At 54.0% G+C, this 19,518-nt stretch overlaps 2 protein-coding genes across 2 annotated transcripts; one reads left to right on the forward strand and one right to left on the reverse strand.

Annotated features, from left to right (window-relative positions):
- Positions 1-555: 555 nt before the first annotated feature.
- ZMYND12 (zinc finger MYND-type containing 12) lies at positions 556-13,848 on the reverse strand. Its single transcript, XM_062634610.1, has 9 exons — positions 13,667-13,848; positions 13,513-13,623; positions 12,349-12,490; positions 8,088-8,259; positions 6,946-7,115; positions 5,205-5,327; positions 3,653-3,773; positions 2,480-2,625; positions 556-866 (listed from the first exon to the last, which is right to left on the reverse strand). The coding sequence occupies exons 1-9, from the start codon at positions 13,846-13,848 to the stop codon at positions 747-749; spliced, it is 1,287 nt and encodes a 428-aa protein (XP_062490594.1). The 3' UTR covers positions 556-746.
- Positions 13,837-15,896, forward strand: PPCS (phosphopantothenoylcysteine synthetase). Its single transcript, XM_062634617.1, has 3 exons — positions 13,837-14,321; positions 14,733-14,836; positions 15,297-15,896. The coding sequence occupies exons 1-3, from the start codon at positions 13,847-13,849 to the stop codon at positions 15,618-15,620; spliced, it is 903 nt and encodes a 300-aa protein (XP_062490601.1). The 5' UTR covers positions 13,837-13,846; the 3' UTR covers positions 15,621-15,896.
- Positions 15,897-19,518: the final 3,622 nt, after the last annotated feature.

The following is a 19,518-nucleotide window of genomic DNA, read 5'->3' on the forward strand; positions in this document are numbered from 1 at the left end:
CAGCCTCTCCCAGCTCCAGGAGCCTGGCCCACTCACCAGGGTCCCTGTTGCCGAGGGTCATGTTATCCCCCTGCCTGGCTCTCACTGCTTCCAAGGGTAGAATCCCATGGGAGCAGCAGAATGGGGTGTGCTCGGTGGGGGCTGTGGGCAGCAGCACACAGTGCCACAAGGGGACAGCTCCTCCTTCGGAGGCTGGCATCGCAGTTCATGGGATGCCTGCACATTTGCCCACATCTCCTTTGGGTGGGAAGCTCTGATTGGAGCTGCCTGGTCTGTTTGCCCCCCTGACGGCTTCCAGTCCCTCGTGCTGTGCTCCTGGTCCTTCCATGGGTGGCACAAATGAGGCCCTTGGCTCCCAGACTCCTCTAAAGCTCTGCAAAAAGACAGCAGCAGGTTTGGAGCGGAGGAGATGGAGTCAAACCAGGTCCTGAGGAGCAGGAGGGTCTGCAGCAACGACCTTCCCTGTGTCCCTGCAGCAATCTCCCCTGCCAGACCCAAAAGGAATCCAAGGAAAGCAGCCACAGAGCCCTCAGCCAGACACCAGGCGGGCGCAGGAGGCTGTTGGTTTATTCATAAACCATCAGGTCATGAATTATGCATGAGGTGCTGGGTGTGCTTTTGTTCCTACCCTCACGCAGTTCCTCCATAACAGGCTATGGAGGTTGGGTGGTCCATGAGAGCGGGCTCATCCCAACAGGAATTGATTTCCAAACACAGGCCAAGGAGCTGCTCTGGTAGGAAGTTCTTCACTTTGTGGAGGAAGGCTCCATGTCCATCAGCTTCAGCAAGTGCCCGAGGGGTTCTAGAGACTCCTGCTGTGGCAGTTGCTTGGCCAGCTCAAAGGCTTTCAGCCCCAGCTCCCGAGCCTGGGATGAAACGGGAAAGGCAAAGGAATTGTCAGGAAATTGGCTTTTCTCGCACTGGAAGAGCAGCTCCAGCTTCTGAGGGTGACCTGAACAAGCTGCTTTGCAGGAGAGAGTAAAGCTGCCAGCAGTGATCACGGTTGGGATCCAGTGGTGCAGACAGAAGAGATTACTAACACCCGCCCCGTGCTGGGGATCATCACCTCCCATCGAATGCAGCAGCTCACTGAGCGTTCCCAAAGCTGTCTCTGGGAGAACACAGCTGTATTGACTCAGGCTGCACTAAATCCCTCATTTCCCTTGGTAGCTCTTCCAGGGATTAGGCATTCTCACAATTACAGAGCTTTCCCTTTTTTCTCCTAATTTCAATTTGCTTCTTTATGGCTTCCAACCACTGACTCACAGCACTGCGGCTTCCTCCGATACAGCGAGGAGACCATCAGTAACCTGGATCTGAGCCTCCAGGATACAGGCAGCAGCAGCAGCCTGGGATTTGGAGCAATGGCCTGAGCAAAGAAGCCTCATTTCCAGCTGGATTCTGCTCAGCACTTCCTCCAAAGCAGTGTTTGGGAATGGGGCATCGCCTCTGGAATTTTTAGCCATAAAAATCCAGGGGTGCAAAAGCAAAACTGAATCACAGGGTCCAACCGAGGGACACGGCCACGGCAGGGGTCTGGCTCAAGGAGGACACATGTGAGGCCTGTGTCTTGCTCCCTGCAGAACCTGTGCCCTGATGGCTAAATGCAGCTTGTGACCAGCACTGCCCTGCCAGGGCATCCCAGGGAAAGGAGGAACATGGAAAATATGGAGAACTGCAGGATCCTGCCCCTCTGCTGTGCTCTGAGACCCCCCTTGCAGCCCTGATCCAGCTCTGGGGCAGCAGCACAAGAGGGACGTGGAGCTGCTGGGGCAAGGCCAGAGGAGGCCATGGAGATGCTGTGAGGGCTGGAGCAGCTCTGCTCTGGAGCCAGGCTGAGAGAGCTGGGCTGGGGCAGCCTGGAGAAGAGAAGGCTCCTGAAGGGGAGACCTGAGAGCAGCTCCAGTGCCTGAAGGGGCTGCAGAAAAGCTGGAGAGGGGCTTGGGACAAGGGATGTAGGGACAGGCCAAGGGGAATGGCTTTAACCTGCCAGAGGGGAGACTGAGATGAGCTCTTAGGCAGAAGCTCTTCCCTGTGAGGGTGCTGAGGCGCTGGCACAGGGTGCCCAGAGAAGCTGTGGCTGCCCCATCCCTGGCAGTGTTCAAGGCCAGGTTGGACACAGGGGCTTGGAGCAAGCTGCTCTAGTGGAAGGGGTCCCTGCCCGTGGCAGGGGTTGGAGCTGGAGGAGCTTTAAGGTCCCTTCCAACCCAAATCATTCCATGTTGCTATGGATCCACTGTGGCCTGACAGAGACCAACACAGATCCAGAGGGATTTATTAGCCTTGACAGAGGGCAGACCACGAGCAGCTTCACGCAGGGTCACTGAGACAGCTCCGTCCTTGGTCACCCAGCACTGCGAGGCTGTCATGGACTTGGGAATGGTGCCAGGGGAACAGAGCAACTGGCTCCATGAGGTGAGGTGAGCATGGGAACAGAGTTAAGCAGTTCCCCTGCACCATTTCCCTGGGCAAAACCTACCTTTGGTATATCCAAGAGCAGGTAGTGAAGCATGGCAAGAGCGTGCAGGACTCTGGCAGTTTCCCCAGGTTGTTGTGTTGGTGCCTGTTCTCTGATGTCTAATATGGCATTCAGCACTCGGATTCCTTCCACTTGCTGGGCTTCAGCTGCATTGGGAAGGAAAGAGTCCTGTTGGATGTACATCTGTGTGCAAGATAATATATTCAAAACTGGCCAATTATCTCTTCTAGACATCAAAGCATTTCTAGTGCAAGCATCGACGTGGCATCCCCAGCTCCATGCAAATTGCACACCCATTAGCAGGTATCTTTTCATCCAGTCAGTAATTGTGTTGATTAGCCTTTGGTAAGGATGTGGAGTCAAAAACAGCTGCATGAAAAGAGCAACTTTCATACTCCTGTCAGAACCAAGATGCTATCGGGAAGCCCTGTCCTGGGGTGGCTCCGACTGCAGTGACTGCTGATGGAGACAGTGCCTGTGATGGGGTTTACAGAAACCTCTCTCTTCTCTGATCATATCCTTATTGGCAGAGATGGTTGAAAGAGGACAAGGACCAGAGTCTGCTTCAGGGAGCACAGGGTTGTACTGTCCATGTGAGCACATTTCCTAATGCTTTTTGTCATTGAATCCCAGCCTGGTTTGTGCTTGGAGTTGCCCCAACCCCAGTGCAGGACCTTCGCTTGTCTCATGCATCTTTCTGTCCTAGTGAGAGATTCCCCAGCTTCTTTCCCAAGAGTATTCTCTAGATTAACACATCAGATTATCAGTACACGCTATTCCACAGTGTTCTGTTGTTTTGGAAGACAGAGTTGCAAACCTGCCTCAGTGAGCTGAAACGTCACTTGCACAGAATTCAATGGAGACAAAGGAGCTGCAGAGAAATGAGAATGTTGAAGTGGAACCGAATGCCTGAAAGGCAAAATCCTGTCTTGTTGAAGTCACTGCCAAGGGCACAGTGAAACCAGAAAGGGCAAAGTTGTGTTTTCCACCTGAACACCCTCGTTCCTCAAGTGGCCTCACTTGTTCCATCCATCCCTGAGCATCAACATCAGACAGACCCATGCCTGCCTTGCAGCTGGGTCTGTGTAAACGCCACACAAACCATGACCTGGAGGATGTATGGATTCTCTCAAATCCCATCTCCAAACCGCTCTGTGCCACGGAGGTGCTTACTCATGGGCTCCTCACTGACTTCCCTGTCCTCGGTGAACAGGGATGTTGCTGGTTGTGACTTGAGAACCTGCTGCTGGGCTCGGAGTGACTTCAGGAGAAAGGAATGCCAGGCGCCGGTCACCTACCCGGAAACAAGTGAATTATTGCACTTTATGAACACCCAGCATTTAGCAACTGCTGGTTCTATAAACACCGTGTGCTGCAGTGCTCGGCCCGGCTGCAATACCTCACACTGGGATCTGACTGCTCCTATCCCAGCTTTTGTGTGCACTCGCAGCCCAGATACCAACCATATCCTGGGCTGCATCAAAAGGAGCGTGACCAGCAGGTCAAAGGAGGTGATCCTGCCCCTCTACTCTGCTCTTGTGAGACCTCACCTGGAGCATTGTGTGCAGTTCTGGTGTCCTCAGCATAAAAAGGACATGGAACTGTTGGAACAAGTCCAGAGGAGGCCACGAGGATGAGCAGGGGCTGGAGCACCTCCTGTATGGAGACAGGCTGAGAAAGTTGGGGCTGTTCAGCCTGGAGAAGAGAAGCTGTGTGGAGACCTCAGAGCAGCTTCCAGTGTCTGAAGGGGGCCTATAGGGATGCTGGAGAGGGACTCTTCATTAGGGACTGCAGTGACAGGACAAGGGGTGATGGGTTCAAACTGAAACAGGGGAAGTTTAGATTGGATATAAGGAAGAAGTTCTTTCCTGTAAGGGTGCTGAGGCACTGGAATGGGTTGCCCAGGGAGGTTGTGAATGCTCCATCCCTGGCAGTGTTCAAGGCCAGGTTGGACAGAGCCTTGGGTGAGATGGTTTAGTGTGAGGTGTCCCTGCCCATGGCAGGGGGGTTGGAACTGGATGATCTTAAGGTCCTTTCCAACCCTAACTACTCTGTGATTCTATGATCCCAGTGGCAGCCTGGGCTGGGAGCTCAAATCTCCACCTGAGTGTGAAGTTTCATCAAACTTCAAGTAATGTGACTAAGCAGTTAACCAAACTGGGTTGGTGGGGTTGAAGGTTGTGGGGGGAATGAGGCTGATGCTGCCAAAGCCCTGTTTCCACAGAAAACCAGGATAGGCAAAGGAAAGCTCTTCCCCCCCCCCTCCCCAATTATAAGAGTGATGAGAGAATTATTCCTTCCCTTGCTTGATCCCCCTGCTCCAACAGTCTTTTATCCGTGTGACTTTTACTCTTAGCATCAATTTTAGGTGGCTCATTTCTACCTGCTGCTTTTCCCTGGCTACGGCAACTCCCCAGGGACCCTCTCTCCTTGTGGGTGTCTCTTTAACATCTGGCGCAGGGTAGGTGGTAGCAAAACTGGTTTGGAACAAGGTTTAATTGTCCAAATCGAAGACAATTTGAACAACAATCTGTAACCCAGGACAGGATTAGTGTCTGCTGGGCTTTTAAGTATGAAAAGGGTTTCTGAGATCGATCCTAAAAGGCTGCACTGGCACTTGATACGGTCGCCATCATATAAAGGGCAATCAGAAATAGGAAGAACGTTAGGAAAAGCACAGGGACAAAAGAGAAGGAGCTAAAGGATGAGCTGTGGTGTTACCAACCTCGGCGTAGAGTGAGTTTGCTATGTCCATTTTGTTCTGGCGGAAGAAAATATCAGCCATGTGGAAATAGCCTCCAGAGGCCTCGATGGACTTCAGTCCAAACGCAGAACTAGCGAGGTAAACCTGCGATCAGTGTTTAAAATGAAGCCAAACTCAGAGGTTTAATGTTCATCTCAAACCTGGGACACTTTTCATTATGGGTTAATAATATTGCAAGCAATCACTTTTTTTTTTCCCTGTGTAACCATAGTGGGAGTTACACCTGTGCAATGTGGGACTACAAAGCTGCGTTTTGGGTTTGATGCAAAGGAATACGATGCTCCCAGATCCCCTGCAAGCTGGGGGCAGAGGAACCTCACTGCAGTGGGACCCCAAGGAAGCACAGAGCAGGTTTCATAGCACCATAGAATCCCAGGCTGGTTTGGGTTGAAGAAAGCTTAAAGCTCATCCAGTTCCAACTGCCCTGGGCACGCTGTGCCAGCGCCTCAGCACCCTCCCAGGGAAGAGCTTCTGCCTCAGAGCTCATCTCAGTCTCCCCTCGGGCAGGTTAAAGCCATTCCCCTTGGCCTGTCCCTACATCCCTTGTCCCAGGCCCCTCTCCAGGTTTCCTGCAGCCCCTTCAGGCACTGGAGCTGCTCTCAGGTCTCCCCTTCAGGAGCCTTCTCTTCTCCAGGCTGAACAATGGGGATTTCAATCCTGATTTTAGGTACCAATGGGTACATTGTACATTGTACCTGAACTGCTGAGCCCTAAGGCATCCGTGTGGCCACGTTTAGCCAAACTTGTGCTTTACCAGTTATCTGTATTCCCCTGAAGTGACATTGAGACCTTGTCTTTACTGCATCTGCTTATAGATTTATCTATCAATCAGCTTTGTTTTGGTGCTGAGAAGAACAGGTATTCCAACCCCAAGGTGCCCCTTATCCAACAGATAAGTTACTCTATATTTTAGCAGTCTTTTCCCTCAGTTCTCTGCTGGCAGACAGCAGTTCCCTGTCAGCTGCTATTTAACCAATTCCTTATTTAACTGTTTAAATGTTTGGTTCAACAGCATTTCCAATCCCTTTAGCCACAGGAACGGACTGTCAGATTTGAAGTGCCACCCCCCTGTTCCTGGGGATGCTTTCCCTGTCATTTGATCCTCTAAAGGCAGATGAACTCCGTGACATCCTATTTTTGTCCCATGTGGACTAAATTTATCCAGTGTGGAGTGATGCATACTCACTACTGTTGAATTTGATAGTAGCTTTGTGTGGGTGTAATGATGACATTCAGTTGGGGAGGATTAGATCTTCTCTAGTATAATATATACAGCCCTGTCCTTGCTTCGTCGGTGAACCTTTGGGGAGATTCTCCTCTGTGCCATTGGTTTTTTTAGGTATCCTAAATCTGGTGCCCAAAGGGGCGTCAGGTAATAGCTTTTTGCTATTAGCAAGTGGCTGCTCTACGTCAGAGCAGCCTGAGACCTGCCTGAACTTTGGCTGCATGTCTGAGATCTGCTGAGAGTCACACGCCAGCTCAGAATAGCTGGAATGCACCACTGCCTTCCACTGCCTTCCCACTGCCTTCCACTGCCCTGGCTCTGACTGCAGTGCAGGAAACTGGATCAGCTTGAAGGTCTCTTTAACCCAGCCTGCTCTGTGATCCTATGGTGAAACCTGCCTGCCCAGGTTTCCGTATTGATCTGAAGTGTTAGGGAAGGAAGAACAATTGAAGCCTTTCTGCCTTTCAGTTTGCTTACGTCGTTTGCCAGGTGGTACAAAGCCTTCTCAAAGTCCCCTTTAGCAGCACAGAACAGCCCCAGACTGCGATGCAGTTTGTACTGAACAGCAGCACTGCAGTCTGGAGTTCTGAGGATGAGCCACTCGGCTTGGGACAGATACTTTGATGCCTCTGGGAGATGTCCAGCACCTGGAACGACCCATAGAGATAAGCAAGATAAAGAGCATGTTTGAACTCAGAAATGTAGGGAACGCTGCCACCTGCCCTTGTGCAGTAGCTCAATACTGAGACCAAGCTGTAGATTCCACACATCCCTCCTGAATGCTCCTTAGTCAAGCAGGTGTCCAAAACCTGATTTACGGCCAGGTCGAGTGTCCCGAGCTCCCAGAGGAGCCAGGAGCCGTGTATGGCATTCAGTGTCTCCAAACACGTGCTCCAGACAGGTTAGCTCTGGGCAGCCGCTGCTGACTCATGCAATATCACACTGGAATTACTCATGGCACCTTTTCCCCCTTCCCTCACCACACCATTTACGCCAGTCCTGGAGACAGCTCCATTCTGCTGGCAGAGCGTTCATTGTGTGTGCCCCTGCAGTGGGGATGATTTATGGTGATTTCTCAGCCCTTACGTGCAGCTGAGGGAAGCAGCTCCCCACATGCAGAGCCCTAATGGGACCTTTTGTCTGGAGCATAGAGGCCGTGGCAAAAAGCTCTGCTGCAGGCAGGGTGTGCTTTTGTGAACGAACCGAGGTGCTCCTCTCATGCAAGAGCCTCACAAAAGGTGTGCTGGTTCCCTGAGATAAGAGCCCAACGAAGCACCCTGGGGAATTTAAGGCTTTGGAGTCATAGGAAGCCACAGAGGGAGAGATTTTCACACTGCTTCTCTTGTGGGAACGGGCAGAGGGAGCAAACATTTCATCTGCTTTCATTGCTCTCCCATCACCAATGAGGGGTTCTTTTCCCCAGACCCACGCTGGGAAAGGGGTGTGTGTGACTCCTCCAATCTCTCTGAAATGCCCTTGAGGCAGGGCAAGGGAGAGAACATGGCACAATGTTGAAAGGCAGAGCTGCTCCTTCCCTGATAAATGCTAAAAGGAAACCAGAAACCTGACCCAAGGGAGGTCTTGCCCTTGCCAGTGTTGCTATTTAGACAATACTTAACCAGCGGAGGCCTCAGCCAAGAGGAGATAAGCAGGCACCAGTTGGAGGGAATCGGAGCCGTACACCTCGATGCTGAAGCGCAGCGCATGCAGAGCTGCCGGCCGCGCTTCCTCGTGCTTCCCACCCCAAACAAACTCCTGGGCTGTGCTGTACGCCACGTCGATGATGTGTTTCTGCAGGGAAACAATGGGATTGGGACACAGTGAGCAAAGGAGTCAAGTCTGCAAACTGTCAAAGTGATTGTAACGTTGTCTGTGTCTCTAATCAAGGGATGGAAATCAAAGCTGCTTCTAGCAGGAGTAGCCTTGGACATCCTCTTAGCTCATGCGGTGTCTTAGGAGACAAAGAATCCTTTACACCTACCAAAAAGGGCTAATAAGGCTGCAGCAATAAAGGCTGTGAAGCACAGAAAATGACCATCACAAGACACAGAAAAGAATTAGACAAAGGGGCTGCGGCGGGGGTTTGCTGACGGTAACAACAGTGACTCAGAGCATATGGGTTGCCAAGCTGGTGCCAGCACGGGCACAGCTCCAGCAGCAGGAGGCACGGTCTGCAGGCAAGCAGAGGGCTCCTCACACAGTGCTGCAGCTTCCTCCCACCCTCTCCCAGCCAGTTCTGGGCCTGGTATTATGGGCACAGGGACTGGAAAGGTGGTCAAAATCCAAACACCCCAACGCACTGCATCGTGCTTTGGGACACCCATTGCCCCAGCCGGGTCCGGGGCTCAAAGCTTCTGCTTCTCTGTTTGCTGCCAGAATCCAGACCGTTTCCTGTACACGCAGCTGCTCCCTGCCTCCTGCAGCTCACATTTGGTCTTTTCACCCTTTGCAGCATCTGATCTAGTCACCAGCTCCACAAGCTCCTCTCCATCGGAATGCCTGTTCATTGCCAGGAGCTCTACAGCAACTGTGGGTGCTGTGCCCCTACAACGTGCAGAGGGAGGCCAGGGAAAGAGCCAGGATGATTGTTTTATGGTTGTTATTTCTCTTTGCTTTCAGCATAGCCCTTGCCAACTCCAGCACTTCTGTGTTGGCTCTTCACACAAGTGATGCAGTGGGAAAGCTGCCTGGAAAGAATCCTGTTGGTGCTGCCATGGTAAGTCAGGGAGGCACTCGCTCTGCTGTTGCTCAGAGGCACGGGCAGGCCTGTGCAGCAAGGAAAATATCATCTTACCTCTTCATTGCTTTCTGTTTTCCAACTGGGGCTGAGCAGAGGGCAGAAATAAGAAATCCCAACGCTTTTGGAGGCCAGGCTTTGGCATTTTGCTGAGCTTTAAGTGCTTAAAGAAGGGCAGAGAGGATCAAGCCATGGGTGAAGGAACAGTTCAGGGACAGAGGGCCTCAAGGACAGCCTGGGGGTGTTTCCTGGAGATCCTGACTGAGATAAAAGAGCATCCTTTCTGGATAAGGAGAGGTTAGAGGAATGCACACCAGCGTGACAGCACCCAGATACAGCATGAAGAGCTAGGACACACAGCACCCCCTCTCTACCCCTTGAGCTACCAGCGTATAGACAGTGAAACAGCCACACACCAAACCCAAACCTGTGCTGTGGAGCATGTGGCACCTAGGAGAAAGTCAGTACATGCTGGGGGCACAGAGCAGTAGAAGCTGTTATTTATCAGGCTGCCTTTTCTGTCCATGCCACTCTTTGTCTGATGCAACCAGCACCGGCTCTGGTATGTGGGTACCAGCAGATTGTCATCTGGGGAGGTGCTGGAGATCAGCATCGTTCCTTTTAACTCCTTGTCAATGGCATCATCGCTGCTTCTCGTGATGCAAAGCTATCTTAAAACATCTGCAGTGAGGACAAGGTGAGGGTTAGAGCCTTGTACAGCTCCCAGGGGGAGAAGAAAGGGCAGGAGACAACAGGAGCCCTGCGGCACTGAATATTTAAGGCTGTGCAGTTACAAGCCTTCTGGGGATCGTTAGCTCTGGCCCTGAACTGTTTTCATCTTGCCCGTAGCCCCACGCCCCGGACCTGCAGGCTTTGAGCTCTTTTCATGTGTGCTGCAATTACAGAGGTTTCTCTGAAGATGCCCCCACGCAGTTTTCCCCCGGTTGGGGTTTGAGGAGGCCGAGGACCCCAGCTCTGCTGCAGGTGGGAGCAGCGGGCTGGGAACACGCTTGTGGTTCAGTGCCACGTTCAGTTACTCACTCACAGGCACCAAAAGTGATGCCACGCTTGAAGAAGCGATGATTTCAAGAGGAAGGCTCCCAGTGCGAGGCGAGAGCCCTGCAGCCATGGTGAGCAGTGGTGCTGGAGGCTGCAGAGCTGGCTGAGCACGCAGCTCTCCTGCAGGTGAGGCTATTCTACAAACAGAAACTTGGAGCTGTGTCAGTGTGGAGGTGCAGGCTGCAGGCACCCCCCGGGCTACACTGACAAAAGCAGATTTCTATCAACAACAAAGCTCTGGAGTACAGATGAGGTATGAAACTCAGAACCTGGCTCTCAGCTTCCTGCACCTTCCCTTAAGCCACAGGGCACGTTCATGTGCACAAGCTTTCCTGTGTCCTGACCGAGGCTTGAGCTGCCTGTTTGCTAAACAAACAGCACGCAGGAGTTTGGGAGCTACAGCAGAAGTGTTCCTTTGGGCAGGCTTTGAGCAGGTTTTCTCTCTGATCATCAGAATACACAGCTTTCCCCTCAGCTCCAAAGGCCTTTTCTGAAGCATTTTTGTCAGCTCTGTGAATAGGAATGTGATGAAGCCACAGCAAGACAGGGCATTAAATCATCTCACCCCCTCCATACCACTCCTCGGGCAGCCCAGGCACAACACTGCCTGCCCTGTGCCTTGCTGTGTGTAAAGACATGCCAGCTGTGGGCTAGCAGTGGCCCAGCCACTGAAGCCTTGCTGTGAAGGTGAGCAGGTAAGGAGCGAGACGTTTCCGCTTCTTCACTCCTTAGGAAGGAAGGAAGGCAGCGTGTCCCAGCACACGGTGTTCCCAGCACCTATTATATTTCAATGCTCTGGAGACAAGGGTCAGAGAACAAATGTAATAGAGCTGTTAAAGAGCCTGTAAACCCCTCCACTTGGGTGACTTCCCCACAGAGACAGGCCAGGGCTCGGCTCAAGCTGTGGCAGTCGCTCTCTGCTCACGTGTGCCAGCCAAGGAGAGCTGCTCTCCCTTCTCCACTGCCTCTTCCCCTGGCACCTCAGGAAAAGCAAGGATTAGCTTCCAGCTAATCAAGGAGCACTTCCTTGATCTGGCCTCACGTGGTCTTTTGTAACGTACGTAGCATGATCTTAGTTGCTCTGCATTCAGTGATGCAACAAGCATGGTGCCCGATATCAGGTGGAGTTTCTTTAAGCTGTTGAGGACACAAAGCCCCTGCCCCAGTGAGACCCATTTAAACTTTTTGCCTTCTTTGCAGCCTTTATAAAAGATCAGCTTGAAACTTGAACCCAACCCGGAACAAAGGAGCTTTTGCAGGTTCTTGGTGTTTCTGGGGCATTCTTTGGACCTTGGTCCACAACCCTGCCTGGGGTCTTCAGAGAGAAAGGATTCTCAAAACCCAACTGCAATGATGTTCCCCCCAGTGGCACCCTGGGATGGGTACCAGCTCCCTTGCAGCCTTTCTGCTGTCCTGCTCTCCTGCCATGAGGAGTCATGCAATGTTAGAGGGATGATTTATTTTTCCAGGCAGGATTTTCAGCAGCAGATGCATTTGGGCAGGTGATTTTTTTTTACCAACACTATGGAAAAGCAGATCCTGCCATCCCATAAACAGAAAACCAAAAAGAGACTTGAAAACCACTGGGGCTGCACATCTGCACCACCCACAAGGCCAAAAAGCACAGATAAAAGACTTAGTGGGAAAGGGCGTTTAAGTTGGACAGCTAAACAAAGGGAGGGGATTCATTTCTTTGCCCCCCCCGGAAGGGGAATCCCTCCCATCGGTGAGGGGTGAGCCCAGCCTGGAAGAAGCAAAACTCAGCTGCATCCCAGACTAACAGGGGAGATGGACTAATTCCTGGCAAGGCGAGAGATCCAGGAATGCTGCTGCTGCTGCGGGAAGCTCAGGACTTCGAGGAAGGACTGGGAAAGGGGCAAGAAGCTCCTCAAATCATGCAGAGGATGCTCCACTCCCCTTCTGGCAGAGGTTTGCTTTAAAAACCCAACCCTAAAGCTCTGCAGCGAGCACTGATGAAGCAGTCAGGTGCCTTCCCAGCCCTGCGTACATCAAAGGAGAGGAAGAAGAGATCTAATGTGATTCCAGTGGCAGCACTTTGAAGTGGATTTGGTTCTTGTACGTACCTGCCTCCTCAGCAGCTGCTCCATGCCATGCTTTCTCTCTCTTTCCGTAGGGGGACAGGGGAGGGACGTGCGGATTGGGACCAGCAGCTGGCATATTTGCTTGTGGATACTGACCCAGTCAGCTTCCTGATGGTCCTTATCACTAACAAAATGGGGGAGGAGTGGTATTAGTGTGTGCTCGGAAATGCCGTCAGGAAAGGCTATTGACTTCGTGTCTTCTGGACTTTCACCCCAAGAAGTACTCACAGAAGTCACCAGCTGTTTGCTCACCCAGCACTTAATATGCTCTTGATATTCCCAAACACAGGAAAAGGGCTGGAGCAGCTCTGCTCTGGAGCCAGGCTGAGAGAGCTGGGCTGGGGCAGCCTGGAGAAGAGAAGGCTCCTGAAGGGGAGACCTGAGAGCAGCTCCAGTGCCTGAAGGGGCTGCAGGAAAGCTGGAGAGGGGCTTGGGACAAGGGCCTGTAGGGACAGGCCAAGGGGAATGGCTTTAACCTACCAGAGGGGAGACTGAGATGAGCTCTTAGGCAGAAGCTCTTCCCTGTGAGGGTGCTGAGGTGCTGGCACAGGGTGCCCAGAGAAGCTGTGGCTGCCCCATCCCTGGCAGTGTTCAAGGCCAGGTTGGACACAGGGGCTTGGAGCAAGCTGCTCTAGTGGAAGGGGTCCCTGCCCGTGGCAGGGGTTGGAGCTGGGTGAGCTTTAAGGTCCCTTCAACCCAAACCCGGCTGGGATTCCATGACACAGGAGCACGGCGCTCTCCTGCCAGGTCACTGTGACTGTGGATGTTAAAACCTTTTAAACCCCTCACACAGCTCCCGATACAGCTGCATTTGAACAAATCTCTGCCTTTCAGCCCCCAGCTTCATCCTGGGCCTCCTCCCTGGCTCCACCGTGGGTCTCATCCCTCATCCCTGCCACCGGGGCTTCACCCCTGTGCCTTCCGCTTTACCCCGGTACTTGTCCCTGTGACCTAACCCTCATCCCAGTGCTAGTCCCTGCCTCTTCCCCCGTCCCTGTGTCCCCTGGTGCTGTCCCTGTCTCCTGGGCCTGCTCCCTGCCTCCTGCCCTGTCCCTGTGACCCAGGCCGCACCCCAGGCGTTGTCCCTGGAGCCACCCCGATGTCCTGGGTGCCCGCTCCCTGTCCCCCCCTCCCTTTTCCCCTCACCAATAGCTCGTGAGGCGGCAGCGGCCGCAGCGACCCCGCGCCGCGGCCCCGCACAGCTCGCAGCGGCGGCTCCCCTCCAGCGCGTTACCACGGCAACACTTCCGGGAGCGGCTACTTCCGGCGGAAGTCGAGCGGGGCGTGCGTGCGGGCGTGCGTGCGGGCGTGCGTGCGGGCGTGCGTGCGGGCGTGCGTGCGGGCGTGCGTGCGGGCGTGCGTGCGGGCGTGCGTGCGGGCGTGCGTGCGGGCGTGCGTGCGGGCGTGCGTGCGGGCGTGCGTGCGGGCGGGCGTGCGTGCGGGCGTGCGTGCGGGCAGGAGGGAGGGGGAGGCCGCCGCCATGGCGGAGCCGGTGTCTGGGTGCGGGAGCGCGGCCGAGGAGCGGGTGCGGGCTTGGGCCGCGGGGCAGGCGGCGCGGGGCCGGCGCGTGGCGCTGGTGACGTCGGGCGGGACGCGCGTGGCGCTGGAGGCCCGCGCCGTGCGGTACCTGGAGAACTTCAGCAGCGGGCGGCGCGGGGCCGGCTCCGCCGAGCGGTTGGCGGAGGCCGGGTACGCGGTTTGCTTCCTGCACCGCGCCCGCTCCGCCTTCCCCTGGGCCCGCAGCCTGCCCCAGCACGGCCCCGCGCTGCTCGACGCCTTCCGCATCACCCCCGGCGCCGGCTCCGCCGTAGCCGCTGACTCGGCCGCGTTGCTGCCCGCGCTGCGGGGTTATCACCGCGCCAGGGAGCAGGGGCTGCTGCTGCCCATCGAGTTCACCGAGCTCGAGGAGTACCTGGAGCTGCTGCGGGCTGCGGCTCGAGCCCTCGCGCCGCTCGGTACGGGGATGGGAGCGGGACGGGGGTGTGAGAGCTCGGGTGCCGGTGCGGGAGGGGATGGGGAAGCCATGGGTGCGCTGTGGTCAAACCCTTGGGGGTGCTGGGGCTCGCTGTGACAGTGGGGATCCCATTGTGGGGGTGAGCGCTGCCCTGCCTTCATCCCCACCAGCGGCCTACAAACAGCTACACTGGAAGGAAAACCTGTGTGGAACGGCTGCTTCAGGGACTCTGCTACAGTACCCGGGCTGTGAACCGTGTCTGTGCACAGCTCTTGAAGCACACAGGTCCACTGGATTGCGCCTGGAGGCAATGGTGGTGGTGGGGGGTGTGTGTGGAGGGGATGCAGCCCGGCCGGCTCTGCTCCATCGCAGGGCAGCAGCAGGGGCGTGAGCGCAGCCCTGTTTCCCGCAGGCTCCAGTGTCATGTTCTACCTGGCGGCCGCTGTGTCGGATTTCTACATCCCCACCTCGGAGCTGCCCGAGCACAAGATCCAGTCCTCGGAGGGACCCCTTCAGGTGAGGCCTCCCCAGCATCAACCCCCCCATGCCTGCTGTCCAGGACACCAGTGACAGCCTGGAGAAGAGAAGGCTCCTGAAGGGGAGACCTTAGAGCAGCTCCAGTGCCTAAAGGGGCTGCAGGAAAGCTGGAGAGGGGCTTTGGACAAGGGTCTGTAGGGACAGGCCAAGGGGAATGGCTTTAACCTGCCAGAGGGGAGACTGAGATGAGCTCTCAGGCAGAAGAACACTTCAGAACACCCTGGTTATTAATACCAGGCTGATGGTTTGACTTTGTGGTGTGCACTGGTGACATTTTAACCTTGTCTGGGGAGATCTGGCCGAGTACTCTCTTGGAAGGCTTCCCAGTGGAAATATAACATGAACTGAAGCCAGAATTTCCCAATTCCCCCTATCTCTTACTAAACCACATCATAATATTTTTACTGAACCTTTCCTCCGCTCTCTTTCTCCAATGTAGATTACACTGAAGATGGTGCCAAAAATGCTGTCTCCTCTCGTCAAAGAATGGGCCCCAGAGGCGTTTGTTATCTCCTTTAAACTGGAGACGGATCCCTTGATCTTAATCGATAAATCACGGCAGGCTCTGGAGAAATACCATCACCAGGTGGTGGTAGCCAATATCCTGGAGACCCGGAGAACCGCCGTGGTTATCGTCACCAAAGACTCACAGACTCCCTTATCTCTTTCCGAGGAGGAAATAGCCCAAGGCATGGAAATAGAGGAGAAGATAGTGAACTATCTGCAGGGCCAGCACACCCTCTTTATAGAGAAGAAGGTCTGAGGACCGGCTCGGAATGAAACGGGAGATGTTTTCTCTCCCAGGTGAATGCTCAGCGGAACCCAACGTGAAAAGCTGCCGTCCAGAACAGCATCACTTCCCTGCGCTGTGGTAATGGTTATTGATGCTTGGTTTGAAGGGAAGCCGTGCCAGAGGATGGTATTCCTTCTGGTGGTTCAAGAAGGGAAGGATGTGTTGGTTTCCTCCTGTTCTGTGGACTGGGAGAACTGGGAGGTGGAGAAATGTTATCTGTGTCTGTATATAAAAGATTGTCCTGAATCTGCCTCCTCAAAGTTTCTTTTTGGACTGTTGGATGGAAGGAGCGGGGCTTGCCAGGAAGCATGCTGGTTTTGTGGCTGGAGTGGAGTGACAGAGCCTGCAATGACCTGGTATGGACAGTGGATGGTGAAACGAGGGTGCTGAAAGATGGAGAATGAGGTGGTACCAGCTTGGGAGAGCATCTCTTGCTCCAGGGGCAATCCAGTGGACCTGTGCTTCAGGAGCTGTGCACAAACACGGTTCAGAGCCTGGGTACTGTAGCAGTGTCCCTGAAGCAGCAGTTCCACAAAGGTTTTCTTTCCAGTGTGGGTGTTTGTAGGTCGCTGGTGGGGATAAAGGCAAGGAGCTGTGGCATGGAGCACGGGCAGTGGTCTCTGAGCGTGGCATGGGACAAGAGGTTGGAGGAAAGGGGTTGGTGATCAGCTTGGGAGGAGAGCTGCTTCCTGGCTGTTTGGATGAGGTGGGAACCATAACATTCCTGTTTGTCTCTAAATCCTGCTTCCCTGTGATTACCAACATGAAGCATATATTCCCCGCGCTTGCAAGAAGCAGTGTGCACTTTTGGGGTAAAAACCTTCAAGCTGCAGCTCTCTGGTTGTCCATTGTGTGCCTATTTACAGGCTTTCCTTGAGATAAATTCACTGGAAGCCTGTAAGGAAAGGCAGAAGTGTGCAGGAATGCTGCTTTCACGCTGGAAGCCTCTCCAGTGCTCTATTTAAAACCAGGTGGTGACACTGATCACCTGGAAATCGGGTGTGCTCATAAAAAGAGCAGAATAAGTGCAGAAGAGCAAGGAAAGAGTGAGGATGGGCTCAGTGAATCAGGAGGGAGCACTGGATGCTAAAGGACATCGGGAAGGATGTGTTCAGTGGTGGGAGAAACAGCCCAGGTGAGTCAGGACTGCTGGGGCCCAGCCAGGACATGGAACTAACAGTGTGGATGGATACTTGGAGAAGGTGGAGAGAACTGAAGTTCATGGATGTGGAAGTGCCTGTTGGAGAGGTGCAGATAGGAAAGGAGAAGGTGATGGAGCATCCTGCATGTGTGTTTGTGTGAGGTGATGCAGCATCCTGTGCACGTATTGTCTGCAGGCATGAGCCTTGCAAGCTGCCTGCCTTCATCCCCCTGTCCATAACCAATGTGAACGTTGAGTCCTCCTGGTGCAGGGCTTTCCGTGGTCTTTATATGGAGTGGGTCAGCAAAGATGAGAACGTGAGAAGTTGTGTAAGCTGAACATGCCCTTGGAGGAGCGCTGGGACAAGGGGTGGGAGATGTGCAACAAGCACTGGGTGTTCTGGGCTCTTACTATGATTGCTGGACCATGGAGATGCTGCGAGGGCTGGAGCAGCTCTGCTCTGGAGCCAGGCTGAGAGAGCTGGGCTGGGGCAGCCTGGAGAAGAGAAGGCTCCTGAAAGGGAGACCTGAGAGCAGCTCCAGTGCCTGAAGGGGCTGCAGGAAACCTGGAGAGGGGCTTGGGACAAGGGATGTAGGGACAGGCCAAGGGGAATGGCTTTAACCTGCCCGAGGGGAGACTGAGATGAGCTCTGAGGCAGAAGCTCTTCCCTGTGAGGGTGCTGAGGCGCTGGCACAGGGTGCCCAGAGAAGCTGTGGCTGCCCCATCCCTGGCAGTGTTCAAGGCCAGGTTGGACACAGGGGCTTGGAGCAAGCTGCTCTAGTGGAAGGGGTCCCTGCCCGTGGCAGGGGTTGGAGCTGGAGGAGCTTTAAGGTCCTTTCCAACATCATTGTTCTGTGGTGGTTTATGATTCACTTGGAGGTTCTTGTCTGGTTTTACTGCCTTTACTCAGTGACTTGGGCAGTTTCTCGCTCCGTGTGGCTCTGCTGTTACACCGAGCGTCTTCCAGAGGCTGTTTGAAGAACAAAATTGATGGTGCCGTTTGTTTTCCAGCTCTGAACTATTTGAGAGGGGCTCCTTGGGAAGCAGAGGGTTGAGCCGTGTTCCCATGGATGTCAATGAATTTGCCATTGGCTTTTGTGTAGACGTTTTTATAACAACTGTGAAGGAGAAGATGTTTGTGATGGCGATTCAAGCTTGCCACAGGTACAGTGATTGTGTCTAAAACAAATTCCTTCACTTACATTTACTCTCACATGATTTGCTTTCCTCTCTAGCCCTGGGATCGCTTCCAGTAAGGACAAATGGATTTTGCTGGGTGGAGTCCTTGATTTCCTTCAGTTTTCCTACTCTCCTGTTGTGCTTTGAGTACTGTCGATAGTTACCACCTACTCCTTTTGCGGTGTCCTAAGGTAAAACTGGTTCTGGTGGCTCAGCTTGGAACAGTTCCTCTGTTACGTGCTTTATTTAAGGGCAGCAAATACAGGAGTTAGGGGAAACTGATTGCAGTTCTGGGGCTGTTCAGGCCTTGGCTTTTGGGTTTCATGGAGCACATCTGGTGAGGTGATTCTCAAAGTCACCTGCTTGGCAGTCTGGTTCCTTGGGGCACGTAACGCCATCGTTTAGCGTTAAGGATGCTGCTGCGGGAGGGAGCATCGCTGCTGCAGGGCTTCATTGCTGGGTCTTCTCCCGTCTTCCCCACGAGGTGGCAGGCGGGTGACAAAAATATCCCAGCTCTGGGTTTGCTTCCTTTGCTCCTTTGGCCTTTCCCCGTTTCCTCGGGATTCCTGTGGCTGCCGAGCGGTTATTCACACTGCGATGGGAACACAGATCCGTGTCCATGACGGCTTGCTGACTGCAGTGAGTTGTCACCAGCGTCTCTGTGATGCTTTTGGTGCCATACAATGCTTGTGTGCAGCTTCCTGGAGGAGTCTGCTTTGGGCTTTGCTCTTTAAGGCTTGTTGTTACCTTAGCGATGGCATTACCTGTGATGGTCATTGATAACGCGGTGACCTGGGCAGGGATGCAGCTCTGCCTTCCCCCAGCCTGGCCTCTGCAGTGATGGATGCCAGCCCGGGTGTGTTTTGGGATGCTTGAAGATCATTTTCTTGCCTTTCTTCTCTGCCTCTTCACCTAAAGAAACCCTGCCTGTCTCTGGCACAGAGCAATGGATGTGCTTGTGCTTTAGCTGCAACCCTTTGCCTGCTCTGGGTCTCCAATGCCCCTCTACTGCAGAGTCTATTCCCTGGGCCTCTGCTTTCCATCACAGTTGGTGCAAACCAACCCAGAGATGCCTCCTGAGCCCTGCAGGGTGTGGGGCTGGCTCCAGCTCTTTGGGTCCTATTCCTCTGCTTGGTTTTGCTGGTTGTCTTTAGGAGGGACACGATGATGCTGCAGAAGGGGCTGAAGAGGGATCTTGTGGAAGGGCACAGCCCGGAGTACTGGGATTGTTCAATGCAAGAACAGAGGGTGGTGGGAGGGAGGTTTTGGGAGGTTTGGAATGATAACGATGGGAAAAGGGCAGTTGAGGCCAGAGGCTGGTGCAGGCTCTGTGGTACAGAGGGGCCTGACCTGCAGATGGTGAGGTGCAAGGGGATGGGATCTGTCCTGATCTTGCTTTGGGAAGCTGAGGGATCAGGAAGGGATGGAGCAAAGATGCAGGTAAATGCAGGAGGTCACTCGGGGCGGGGGGGAGGTCTCATGAACCAAAGCAGCCAAACAGATCACAAGCTCTGCTTGGGCTGGGGACCTCCGGGAGCAATTCCACCT

Source organism: Pezoporus occidentalis, unplaced genomic scaffold (genome assembly GCF_034315485.1).
Source record: "Pezoporus occidentalis ecotype Australia unplaced genomic scaffold, CSIRO_AGI_Poc_V1 ctg430, whole genome shotgun sequence".
Classification (NCBI taxonomy): domain Eukaryota; kingdom Metazoa; phylum Chordata; class Aves; order Psittaciformes; family Psittacidae; genus Pezoporus; species Pezoporus occidentalis.

Excerpts from the sequence above, each read along its gene's own strand:
- PPCS (XM_062634617.1), top strand. The coding sequence starts at position 13,847 with ATGGCGGAGCCGGTGTCTGGGTGCGGGAGCGCGGCCGAGGAGCGGGTG. Across the intron at positions 14,322-14,732 it reads TCGAGCCCTCGCGCCGCTCG|GCTCCAGTGTCATGTTCTAC; the intron begins GTACGGGGATGG and ends TGTTTCCCGCAG. Across the intron at positions 14,837-15,296 it reads CCTCGGAGGGACCCCTTCAG|ATTACACTGAAGATGGTGCC; the intron begins GTGAGGCCTCCC and ends TCTCCAATGTAG.
- ZMYND12 (XM_062634610.1), bottom strand. The coding sequence starts at position 13,848 with ATGGCGGCGGCCTCCCCCTCCCTCCTGCCCGCACGCACGCCCGCACGC. Across the intron at positions 12,491-13,512 it reads TGCCGCCTCACGAGCTATTG|TGATAAGGACCATCAGGAAG; the intron begins GTGAGGGGAAAA and ends CCATTTTGTTAG. Across the intron at positions 8,260-12,348 it reads AGCAGCTGCTGAGGAGGCAG|AAACACATCATCGACGTGGC; the intron begins GTACGTACAAGA and ends GTTTCCCTGCAG.